The 13,413-nt window shown below is 38.1% G+C and overlaps 1 protein-coding gene across 1 annotated transcript in view; it reads right to left on the reverse strand.

Moving 5' to 3' along the window:
- The window catches only part of dmxl2 (Dmx-like 2), a 125,497-nt gene that overhangs the window by 61,819 nt on the left and 50,265 nt on the right, over nucleotides 1-13,413 (reverse strand). The window contains exons 13-22 of the mRNA XM_055230928.1: nucleotides 11,454-11,686; nucleotides 9,548-9,750; nucleotides 7,623-7,744; nucleotides 6,416-6,505; nucleotides 5,388-5,493; nucleotides 5,182-5,301; nucleotides 3,944-4,171; nucleotides 3,036-3,325; nucleotides 1,237-1,406; nucleotides 431-1,070 (exon numbers count right to left, since the gene is read on the reverse strand). Coding sequence (XP_055086903.1) covers nucleotides 431-1,070; nucleotides 1,237-1,406; nucleotides 3,036-3,325; nucleotides 3,944-4,171; nucleotides 5,182-5,301; nucleotides 5,388-5,493; nucleotides 6,416-6,505; nucleotides 7,623-7,744; nucleotides 9,548-9,750; nucleotides 11,454-11,686 — 2,202 coding nt within the window. The remainder of the gene's footprint in view (nucleotides 1-430; nucleotides 1,071-1,236; nucleotides 1,407-3,035; nucleotides 3,326-3,943; nucleotides 4,172-5,181; nucleotides 5,302-5,387; nucleotides 5,494-6,415; nucleotides 6,506-7,622; nucleotides 7,745-9,547; nucleotides 9,751-11,453; nucleotides 11,687-13,413) is intronic.

Consider the following 13,413-nt stretch of genomic DNA (forward strand, 5'->3'; position numbering starts at 1 on the left):
TTTAAGTATCTGCTGGTACCCGGTATTAACCAATACTCATGAAAATGGCACTTATTTTATTAAAACAGTAAATTTATTACATTTATTTAGTCATTTACCCTTCAAATAACTGCTGAACAGGTTTGTATGAATAAAGGCTCAAACATTATGAGACGTTCTGGGTAAAAATCAGCCTGTAAGTGGTCTTTATACGTCCCATTAAAGGCCCAACCAGAATATTAGCTTAACCGATATCATAGAACCAATACCCGATCCAGCAAATTTTTCAGTACCAGCGTCAATATTCAATACCTGTATCGATATCAGTACAATACTAACACTTGTTTAAATAGGGAACCCAATATAATCCTTAATCGCAATTATTTTGACTATGATAATCGTGACACCAAATTTAAATATCGTCCCCTGCCTAACGAGTGCCATCTCTTACCTTGGCGCGCCGCACTTTGCCCAGGTCCATGAGCTCGAGCAGCTGTGTGGGGTGGTACTGGGGCAGGGTGGGAGACAGACAGTGGGCCGCCTCAAACAGCCCCCCTTCCTGTAGACCGGCCGGAGCTCTGAGGGCCTCGTCTACAGCAGCACTGCTCTCAAACACGCTTTTCGACCGCGCTCTCCCTTCAAAAACCGGATTCTGCCCTCCCGAAATATCCGCCGACGACAGGTTACCCTCCTCGCCATCGCCCGGTTTAGCGTCCTGCCGCCATTGGGCATACACGTGCATCTCGCAGTCCATTCCCACAACCAAAATACCGTCCCGAACCCAAGACAGGGACACAGGCAGCGAAGGGGTCCCATCTACCGAAGATAATAAGTCTATGGAACGTAATAGAATCCACCGCGAACGAATGCCCTGTTTTATGCTGCCCCCTAGAGGAAGGGTGATAACTGCGACTCCATCTTTGCTGCTGGTCTGTTCGTTGACCATGCCGGAGATTCGCCCGTACATGAGGATGTTGGAGCCGACGCCCACGGTTAGGATGTGGGAGCCGTCCTCTTTGGAGAGCCAGTCTAAGTGGACGTAGTGCTTGATGTTGGGAGAGGTGTGGTCTCTGCTCATGTAAAGATCAGACCTGAAACGAGAAGAAATGGACAAAAATCATAATGGATTTAACCCTCTTTGAGATATAGTACAATTGTTTTTATGAAAAGTTGATGCCACCAATCTCCCAAATGACTCTTGCTATTAATTTTGAAATAAATCCATCTTAAAAACATAATTTAAACTTTGAGGCTGACCTGCTGTAGACAAAGAGGTTGGAGTCCACGCTGACTCGGGGGTCCAGTGTGGAGGTGGGTCTGGTGAAGTCGTCCAGGTGAATGGTCTGCTCCAGGACCCACTCCGAGCCGCCGGTCGACTCACACTCGTAAATGGACACATGCATCGAGAAGTCCTGTGCACTGTTAAACTGGAGAGGACAATAATAAGAACTTTAAGGATATTTACAATAGGGATCAGCCTGTTTTATTATTACTGTGTTAGTGGCATCTGAGTAGTTTAAAAAGAGGGTATTTCACTTCTCTGGGGTATTAAAGAGGGGGTATTTTACTTCTATGGGGTATTATCTGTAACTCATAACATATTTAGATCTCCATGTTTCCTTTTATTATTTTGAAAATGCTAAACTAGCCGAAAACAACGTATTAACATGTTTTATAAGTTTCACTTTCGTTTTTGACGCTCTGAGTCCAAAGCCCCGCCCCCTTCACAGCTCTATCACATTACAATCAGCGTTAATGAAACTACTGCACATCACACCAGGTTTGTGAAGTTGCAGTGTCTTGTTTTGTTTCATGTTTTTGTATATTTATGGAGAATTATCGTATGGGAGGATGGGTGACGTAGACTTGTGGGCGGAGCTTTGGACAGAACCTTACAGCTAACCGTAAGGAGAGTTCAAACAGGGCCCACGAGAGACTGCTAGATTAGTCAAACATGCATGGATGACATATACAGCCTCTTCAGACATGTTTTTAATAAGGAAACAACATTATATATTGTAAGTACTTTTACTTTGTACTATTTTTCTGTACTATGATGAGGTTTCAGCTGAAGTGAGTTGAATAAATAACTTTTATGACTCATTCTAGACCAGTAGTTCTTAACCTTGTTGGAGGTACTGAACTCCACCAGTTCCATATGCACATTCACTGAACCCTTCTTTATTGAAAAATAAAATATGATATTTTTTTTCAAGACACGTGTGTTTTACTGATGCACAAAATGAATCGTGCATTAACATCACTGTGTTCAAAGAATAAAACCAATACAATGTATGAACTCACAACAAATTACATATAATATTACATATAGTCGGACACGGCCGACTTCTGGAGACCCTCGCAGTCCGCAAATCATATGAGTCGGGTGTGTGTCTTGACCTCCACCGAACCCCTGAGACTGACTCACCGAACCCCTAGGGTTCAATTGAACCCAGGTTAAGAACCACTGTTCTAGACATATCCCATTCCTAACTACTAAAATAATTCACCCTGCTGTTTCTTTTTTCAGCTACCTATATAAAACTATATTTTAAATTTTGAATATTTTTTGGGATAATCTTTTTGGTTATTGTATCAGTGGCATAAATTTGCTTCAATATTATCATTAACCGTCTATACATCTGTGGTAATATGTTGCACTTCAAATTTTGTTATTGTGTAAGTCGAATAGGTCTAAGCCTGTAAATAAAATATGTAAGTGTCTTTTTCCTTATTCGTGCATTTACACTTCCTGTTTCTAGGCAATATTTTGAGGACTTTTGTGCATTATTTTGAATTAATTTATTAATTCACTGATTTATTTTTTGCCAGTCTTTGCCCAGTTTCCATCAATCTGAAACGCACATAGAGGAAAGATATGGAACGCATATATGAAACAAAAGTTGAACAAAACCATGTACTGAAAATAGGTTCAGACAGATCTTCACATTTACATTTTTATTGCATAGTTCCAACCCAAGGTGACTGCTGGTGTAATGTGAAAACTATAACCCAGACGATAGTACGCAGTGGGGGGTCAGATTCCCATTTTGTACCTGTGTTTGTCTCTGCTGTTTAAAAGCCACAGCCAGCCTGCCGATATAGGAGCAGGACACGGCTACGGGACGTCCAGAGACAGAGACGGCGCTGTTGTTGTCCTCCTCTTCATTCATCAAGGCCCACGGCTCCCACCGGTACACGCGGCTGTCCTGCTGATCGTCCCCGTAGCCCTCGTCAGCGCCCTCTACGGCACAGTGCCAGAAGCGCACGTGGGAGTCGGAGCAGGTGGTGACGATCAGGTACGGAGCCAAGCACACGGGGTAGATGGAGGAGGAGCTCAAGTGACCTTTAGGAAGAGAATGGGATTTTCAGTGATTTCCTAATGTTCTGGAGATGTAAAATTAGTTTGGGAATCAATATTTGCACTAATTAACATCAAACTAATTCAGTTCAAGTTTTTTTTTTTACGTAGCACATCCAAAACAACTTCAGTGCTTTACATAAAGTCAACAAAAAACAAATGTACAGATCACACAATACACAGGAAAAGAACAATAAAACACCAAGATATCCTGTTTAACTAGTATTAAATGCCAGGGAGAAGAGGTGGGTTTTTAGTCTAGTCTTAACTGTGTTAAAGACTGAGAGAATATGACAGGCAGAACCATGAATAAATCAAATCTTTATAAAACCCATAAATATAAATAATAAATATATATATACAGTTGAAACCAGACGTTTACATACACTATATAAAAAGACACATATGCTTTTTTTCTCACTGTCTGACATTAAATCAAATTAAATCTTTCTTGTTTTAAGTAAGTTAGGATTATCAAAATTATTTATATTTGCTAAATACCAAAATAATGACAGAAGGATTTTTTTTTAGACATTTTTTGTGTGTTTTTATATAGCGTATGTAAACTTCTGGTTTACATACGCTAACATTACTGTATCCTACCTGCAGATGGAGTTGCCCTGGTGACCTCCACGCCGTGCGGCAGGTCCAGGCGTTTGCTGTAGACCAGCTTGGAGCTGAGGATGAGTTTACTGGCAGACTGGAGGTTTGCCGTGGAGGCCGAGCGAGGCAGAGGCCTGATGGGAGACGACTCGGGGGAGGAGTCTGGGTTCACCATCTGATTAGGAACCATGAGCTGGCTCTGAAAGCTGAAGTCTGGACTCTTCTCGTCTGGCCACAAGGACAAAACAGTGGGATGAATTTAAAGAGCCTGTGCCGCAAACCATGAGTCAGGAACAAGGTTTTAGTTTCAACTTTTAGCCACGCCCACTTAGTCCTTTCTGCCGCTGTGATGTGACAGAAAAAACTGACAGAAAAAACTGTCCGGGAGAGTGTCATGGAGTTATTTCCTTAGAGCTGTCTAATGTTACCATAATCTTTGTTTTTCTCTCACTGATTCTGTGTTACAAAAACGGGATGCCCAATGGGAGCTGACGTTAAAGATTAAAGACTGCTCAAATATGCACGAATCACTCCTAATACAACTGCAGAGGGTAAAGGAGAAGGAAACAACTATAACAAGGTTAAAAGCTCTGAAAAGATGATTTTACGCAATAGGTCTGCTTGAAGGGTTTTTGAAAACTGGGAAGAATTACTCAGGGGGAGGTGAATGGATTTTAAAATACTGGTTTTGAAACTAGATATTTTTTGGGGCTCTCACGACAATAGTAACATAGATATGCTTTATTACAAAAACAGTTTTACACATTTTTTTCAGGACTCAACTATATAACATGGATAAAAGCTCAATGAGTTTAGTTAAATAGGACCTTTATCTAAACGTGCATGTAGGTCTGTCATGAAAACACATTTTATTTCAGGTGCAGACAAAAAAAATGATTCTAAATGTACAATATTCTTAAATATTGTTAAGATGTATAAATAAACAGCAAAATGCAACACTTAAGTAATTAGTTTGTGTAATTTTAGTTCATAATTCAACCTTCTACAACTCAAATCTTATCATACTGCAGAAAAAATAACCAAAAATGTCCCACCAGTACAAACAAACAGAACCCACGATAAGCACTGACCCCCAAAAATGATTGTCCCATTTATAATTATTGTGACAGGCCTACATGCATGGCAATACCTTTAATATGTTTATTCACTGGGCTAGACATATGGATTCAAGTTCAAATTACTGAGTCTATGTAATGGAAACAGTGGTCTGGACTCACCGACACAGGCCTGGACAGACTGGAGATGCAGGTGCCACATTTGAAGCACAGAATTCCTGTTCAAATCCTTTTCAATCACAACCAGGAAAAACTTCTCGGAAAATGGAGGAGGCTGGTAATCTAAAAAAAAACAGCAAGAGAATAATGGTAAGTTTAGCATAAAACAAAAACTCGATATATATTTTAGTGTGAAACATGTCCTGTACCTCCATCACCAAATGTTGGCGGTGTCACTTCAGATGTTTTTGGAGGTTTGTATCCGAGAATGAAGTCCTCTTGGAAGACGTGGAGCAGCTGAGTGTTGGATCCACACTGGAGACACACACAAGTACACTGGTTACTATGGCGATTCATTGAAAAAGACTTTTTTTTTTTTTTTATTTATTTAATGCAAGATAGACAAAAAAATAGTGACCAGTGTGATATTTCTGTGATTTTGGAGGGGCTAAGGTGGAATTTGTAAGTGAGAAAAGAAGACATAGAGAATGTAAATGGGGAAAAAATACATAAATAAATAAATATAATATGTTTTTTGGGGTATTTAGCATTCAACTATAACATACATAGATCATTATTTCTCATTTTGTTCATTATAAACCACAATATTGATTTAAAACGACCTAAAAATGTCAAAATATGGAACCTGTCCGTATTACAATTATAATTATCCATATCCAAAACACTTTTTAAACTGTCAGCAACTTTAATAATTATTGCGATGTAATTATTTTGGCCTTGATAATCGTTAAACCAAATTTTAATATTGTAGCATGCCTCTTAGTGAGTTACAAAACCCAGCGCTATAATGACAACAAAAGTATTTAACAGGATAAATACAACATTTTAAACACTGGATTATTTATTTTATTTATTTTATCTATTATAATTCTTTCAAAATCTCGCCTTGTTTTGTTCCCGTGGACCAAATCTTGTGTCTCATCTTGTGGGAATTGTGTCTCGTCCCACCTTTATTCCTTAAAATTCTCAATCTTAGGCTAATATTTGCTTTTCAGCCTTTAAAAAGAAACATGACCATCCTATACGAATAAAGTGGATTTGCTATTCAAACACGCATCATGAAGCCATCGCAATACTACTGAGAAAACTTAGCATGATGGAACACTGTTATAATACGGTAAAAAGCTGATAAAAGTAGATTTTGGCATAACGCATGTCCCCTTTTATTAAAACATATGGTATCGTGCTGTTGGATATTGACAGAAATGCGTTTAACCTGGTTGGTAATGACGTCCAGCTCGATGATACACCCAGGCCTGGCTGTAGACTGTTGGCTCACGATGTTGAACACTTCGCCCACCAGTTTCTAAACAAGAACACAGCAGTTGCTCGATATACACAGAACAAGTAGGTGCAGTCTGATAGAAAGTATGTTAGCAAGAGAAAGTTTCATTTTCAGAGTTAAAACTGCATGCATAAGGCTAGACTACTAATATCACCGAGAGAAAGTTAAAGCAGACGTATATGTGCTTGTGTCTGCTCTACAGTTATAATCTATGACACCCTTGGATCATTATTATAATTTGTACATTTTAAATCGTAATATTCAGCTAAAAATGACTTAATAAAAGAAACAAAAGAGCCGTGTAGCTGTCGGCGTCCCCTATGGACAGCTGCACATCACACTAACGAGTAGCAGATGTTTTTTCAGTTGTACCAAAATGATTACGTGACGCTTCCGAATCCTACGAGTATCACTGATTAAGAAAATAAAATCGAAGAAGGGAGTAAGTACATCACAGTGGGCGTGTACAAGTGGAGGTGAAAACGGGGATGGATCGGTAAAATGGCGTCTATTACTCAAACTCTCCAAAAACAAGCTCAAGGAGGTACATGATTTTGCAGAACAGGTCTGTTTCAACATCATCTTTGACATTCTTTTAAAATTTTAATTAAAGTTTATAATTTTATTTCCTGGTTGGACACGCGCAGCAGATGTGATATATGAGATAATTGCTAAACGGTTACCTAGCAACCATAATGTTAACAAGGGCCAAAACATGTCAAACTTGCACAATATTTATGATTACGCTAATAAAAACGAAGCAAAAACGCCTTTAGTTTGTTAAAATAAAGTTTAAAACGCCTGAAAACCACCTTCCTTGTGCGTAAATGGTCTTTTTCATGGTCCCATTCATTTAACTGTATTGTTGTTAAAATACATTACTGATTTACTGAATGAAATAAATGAAATGAAAATTAAATTATCCCAGGATTTTGGATGAAATTTTCTGGCTTGGTAAAATACGGATTTTTAACTATTTTTCCACAAACTGCCACTAAACTGATGTAAATGAATAGTAATTATTTATCACAGGTCTAACCCCACCAAACCAAGTCAGAATTTAGAAAGCATGCAAACCTAAAGTATATGATTTATATAGGGCAAAAATTATGACACAAATTCCGTATGATGAACCCACAGAGGTTTCCGGATCCGACAGCTCATCGAGGAGTTTCCTGGCATCCACCACAGCTTGATAAAGGCGGAGATTTTTTCCATCTGAAGCTACGAAGCAGGCACTGGCGCTGTTACAGTAAGTCCCTGAAGGAGCAGAGAAGTGAAAAGTTTATACAGCGTCCTACTTTGGGGGGATAAATTAGCTCGGACCGTTAGAACTCTGTGCATGAATGAGCAAGTGTCTGACTCAAACTCTCGCAAAATCAGAAGAGGGAAGGAAGTAGTTCACATTCTTGCTTATTTATTTAAGGTCCTATATTAAGCAAAATTTAATCTTGTGAACTTTGAGCCCTGTTATAATGTTGTTACTTTCTCAAAAACAGATCTGGAGTTGTGTTTTGTTTCATTCATTCATGAGGAAACACCATTATAACATAGATCAGAATAGTTGCCCTTTAAACTGCGTGGGTTAAAAAGCTTGTGAACTTTTAGCTCACATAATTGCGTTATTAAGGTGCTGTTTATTGCTTCCCCTCGGTGCAACAAGGGCAACATGACACTGCAAAATCCATAGTCTGAAACATCGTTCTAGCTAGAGGATTAGCCTATTTAGGTCGATGAGGGACGCCAGTGTACCCAGGAGCAAACACGCCCAAACACAGGGATTCCAATTTCAAATAGTAAAAGAAAAAGATCACATCTGTCGAATGGAGAAAACGATCTGGTCAGATTACTGCTGGACACTGCCTTATATCTATCAGACCTGGACGACTGAGGGATTACACAGATATCCAATTTCAAATGTTCACTTTCAAAAACATCTTAAAGCTGACATCTACAATTAGACTGGCCGACCCACCCCTGCTGTCTGTTGTAATTCTCACATCTCGCCACTAGATGTTGTCTACGTTACTGCAGTCTGATAGTGTGAGTAAACAAAGGCCAAGCGAGGACGAGGGGGGAGGGGAACAGGTTTAACATCTGTCATCTACTGTGAAAAATAAAATCAAATAAAGTTGCAGATGGTAGCTTCAAATTAATTCCTCTATATGCATTAATTTACAAAAGTCTCCATCACAAAATTGGATTAATTCTTCAAACTCTAAAATAGAAGATTTATGTAATTTTTTGTTTTATATTTTTGTTTGGTTGATGTTATTATCTATAAAATTCAAAATGCGACCAGACTTTGAATACAACCATTTCTGCATATGATCTATAAAGGCATTTTACTTATCAATTCACTCACATAAAAAAAATAAAAAAATACACCATCACAAAATTGTATTAATTCTTTCAACTCTAAAATGGAAGCGTTCTATAGTTTTTTGATTTATTTTTTACTTTGCAAACTAAAATCTGAAACTCTAAAAAGGAAGATTTATATAATTTTTTGTTTTATGCTTTTGTTTGTTTCATCTTTCTATAAAATTCAAAATGCAATCACACTTTGAATAACTCCATTCATTTCTGCATACAATCTACAACAGGGGTATCCAAACTACGGTCCGGGGGCTAAATGCGGCCCTCAGACCATTTTTATTGGTCCTCAGACCTTCTGCTGAATTGGCCTATTTTATCATACAGACATTTTTTCAGCAATTTAACTATTTCTACCACTATTATCTCAATAATATCACATTTTGTTGTGAAAAAGACCTAAAATTAACGTTCCAATTATTATTAAAAGTTTGGACACCCATGATCTACAAGAACCTTTTACTAATCAATTCACCCACATAAAAAATGCACCATCTTCAAACTTTAAAATGGAAGACTCATATAGTTTTTTTGTTATATATTTTAGTTCCTATAAAATTCAAAATGTGTCCACACTTTGAATGCAGCCATTCTTTTCTGCATACAACCTACAAGAAGCTTTTACTTAGCAATTCACCCACATTGAAAAAAAATAAAAATAAAATAAAAATAGACCGTGTTGTTTACCAAGGACTGTGCTGGGGACGAGAGTGGGTAGCCACGCCACGTTGCTGAAGGCGGAGGTGTGGAGAGAGTTGATGCGTGCGAGTTCGGAGACCCCGCCGGTGCAGGACAGGGGTCCGATGTGGTCCACCCTCCACAGGATCAGCTCACTGTAGATGGCGTTGGGGTCGTGGAAGGTGCGGGTGGCTGCGTTACGAAGCTGCTTCCTGGAGGGACAAAAATAGCTCTGCTTCAGCGTCATTCGTTATTAATGAGTTGTTGCATTGTGTTGGGAAATGCTAAAAGTGTCTCCATTGCGTCTGTTCTAATCGTCTTTTGAAACTCAAAGTAGCTGCGAGGTTTTCCAATTGAATTTAAGATTGGTTTAATGTCATGACAACCGCCGCTCACAGGCTCTCAGGGCAAAGTTAGTTAAATGAATCAACGCAGGAGACATTTAAAGTGGCATTATCTGATTTTGGAACTGTGGCATTATATTCATCTATAAAACTAGTTTCTCGCCCACACAAACTCTTTGGAACCACTCATCCATTCACACACACACATTCATACATCGGTGTACACAGACATTGGGGCCGGGGTTGGTTAAGTGTCTTGCCCAAGGACACAACGACAGTATTCACCTTATGGCTCTTCCTTTAAAGTTTGCAATAGATAAAAACATGATTATTTGAGGCTGTTTCTGTGCTGATTTTACAGTATACAAGAATCAGTTCAGATTTAGTTTCAGACTAGACTGTAAACCCACCTCTTCTCCCTGGTATTTAATACTAGCTAGACAGGATATCTTGGTGTTTTATTATATTTTTCCTATGTATTGTGTTATCTATATATTTGAGCATTTTCTTGTTTTGTTTTTTTGTGAAGCACTTTGGTCAGCTCAAGAAGTTTTAATAGTGCTATATAAATAAACTTGGATTGAATTACTGAATTAAAGCTAACCCAGCCTGGACGTTGCCGTGGGCGCCGCCATCATCATTTGGGTGGTAATTATTTTACCCGGGGCTAGCGATCTTGACATCCAATAAGTTCAATACGGACTACAGAGCCGTTTTAAAGCCTCCAGAGAATCGTGAGGTGTTGACTTGTTGGTCACATGAACATAGAACATTTTACACAAATCAGCACTACTTTATATCAGATTATTGAGGCGAAACTTTCCACGTTTTCGCCATTTGGGAATTCCCCCTTAACCTGGAAGTGCCAACACAAAGAAGGCACAGTTTGGAGCGTTTCGAAGGCAAAAGTGGGCGGAGCCTAATAAGGTCAATACTATAAACTAGGGCTATGCAGTATCTCAAAGTGATGATCCACGCTTTGAATCTCACGCAGACAACTATTCATTTCTTCATATAATCCAAAAGATATCGTAGTATTGACTGACACCAGGGAGCCATCACGCACATCGCTGAGGCTAACTAGCTACGTGCTAACTAATATCCATAAAGCATAATATAATATACAAAAAGCAAGTTTAAAACACAAGATTCTGCAAAATGTTCAATAACATAGTAGTTTATGAAGTTCCAGAAACAGATTTTAAAGAGAATTACGGTATATGTTTTGTGGTCATTAGTTACCACATAGCTGATTATGCCTGAGCAAGCTTTCAAACTTTTAATAGAATTTTTTTTTCAAAAGTCTATGGGAAAAAATGAATGAGAAATTTGCATCTGGAATCTGACAAATGTGCACAGTTTGTTTTTTTTTTGTTTTTTTAAGAATATATAAAATAAAGTTGATTTTATAAATGATTTTTCTCATTAAATCCAAAATTTGCCTTGATTTAGTCCTGGTTTAGTCTCTGTAAATTAATATGTTGCAGATGAAATAAAACTGTGATCTCCAAGCATAAAAGTAACATTCAAAAACATTTAAATATTCTTTTTAGTTCTCTACTGCGGTGTACCTGGGCAGTCCTTTGGGTAAGGGTAGGGTGGGCGGTGGTTGCTCGCCCTCCATGCTGCCGGGTGCGGAGGGCGGAGTCAGCAGTGCGTTGTGATGTGAGGAGGTGAGCAGCAGGGGGAGCACTGTGTGGCAGGACTGGTCGTTCAGGTGGAAGCGGTGACCGCAGTAACGGAACTTATGAGACACGTTGAGGACGTTTGAGAAGGCCGAGCGCTCCGCAAACGTCACCGCCCACTGCACACGCACAAAGGAAGAGTTTAGAGTTATGCACTTAAAGGGATTTTATTACGCAAAATGGATTCTTGTGAAGTTTAAGCTAAGTTATGATGTTGTTATCTTCTCAAAAACAGACCTGGAGCTGTGTTTTGTTTCATTTACACATGTTTGAGTGACACTTTATTATTAGTCCGTCACATCTGCGAAGCTTGAAATGCTCTGTTCCACCTTGTGATGTCATGAAGTGCTAGTTTTAGCTGGTTTTAAACATGTGTGAATGAAACAAAACACAACTCCAGGTGTTTGTGATGAGGAAACAACATTATAACAGAGATCAGTAAATAGTGTAATATGGGCCCTTCATTTACATCATAATAATACATAATAATACTTGTACTTTTTTATGGACCTTTATAGAGGAATTATCTAATTATTATAGTATTACTAACAGTTGAAAAGAAGTTGAAGTCACCAAACATAGCAGTGTTTTTCATCATAAACTAAACACATTTTTATGAATTCTGTAGACTTTCTGATATCATGGTAGCTCTTTGCGAACAAATAAACACATTTCATGTTTTATATATTTCATAAAAAATACTATCTTTAAGCTAAAATACAATGACGCTTAATTACGGAGATAATAGCTTTAATTTTAGACTTAAAAAGACAAGAACTAAAAAAGTACCGTTTAAGTATCAGTATCGGTATTTAAAAGCAGGTGTTCAAAAAATGGGGAACAGTACCAAACCCTAGTGCTGTGCTTCCCCCAGCTCTTTGCAGCAGGTGTTACTTTTAAGCTACAGTGTAACGATGCTTATTTTAAGGAGATATAAGCTTTAATTTTAGACTCATAAAATAAAATACAGGTACTGAAAGAAGTACTGTTCAGGTATCAGTATCGAAAACCAGGTGTTTGAAAAATGGGAAACAAATTAAATTGAATTTGGAGCAGATGTTATTTTTAAGATACAGTATAACAATGCTTATTTTAAGGAGATAGAAGCTTTAATTTTCGACTTGAAAATATGGGTGTTGAAAAAGTACAGCTCAGTTATTGGTATCGGTATTGGAAAAAATGGGGGGGGGGGGGAATCAAACAGTACCAAGCCCTAGTTACAGCTTCCCCCAGTTATTTTAAGCAGATGATTTTTAAGTTACAGTATACTGATGCTTATTTTAAGGAGATACTAGCTTAAATTTTAGACTTAAAAATACAGGAAAAGAGTACTGTTTAGGTATCGGTATCGAAAAGCAGGTGTTTGAACAAATGGGGAAACAAATAAAACAGTACCTAGGCCTAGTTACAGCTTCCCCCAGTTCTTTTAAGCAGGTGTTACTTTTAATCTACAGTATAACAATTCCTATTCTAAGGAAACAGTATCTTTAATTTTAGACTTCAAAATATATATACACTGAAAAAAGTACTGCTCAAGTATTGGTATTGAAAAGAAAGTATTTGAAAAACTAACATTACCAAGTCCTAGTTATGGTTATTCTAAGGAGATAGTAGGTTTAATTTCAGACTTAAAAAATGCAGGCACTGAAAAACGCACTGTTCAGGTATCGGTATCGGCATCGGCATCGGTATCGAAAAAAGCAGGTTTTGAAAAACTGGGAGAAAAAAATCAAACAGTACCAATCCCTAGTTACAGCTTTCCCCAGTTCTTTGAAGCAGGTGTTATTTTTAATCTAAAGCACATGTGTCAAACTCAAGGCCCGTGGGCCAAATGCGGCCCGTCACA

Source organism: Periophthalmus magnuspinnatus, chromosome 3 (genome assembly GCF_009829125.3).
Source record: "Periophthalmus magnuspinnatus isolate fPerMag1 chromosome 3, fPerMag1.2.pri, whole genome shotgun sequence".
In the NCBI taxonomy this organism is placed as follows: domain Eukaryota; kingdom Metazoa; phylum Chordata; class Actinopteri; order Gobiiformes; family Gobiidae; genus Periophthalmus; species Periophthalmus magnuspinnatus.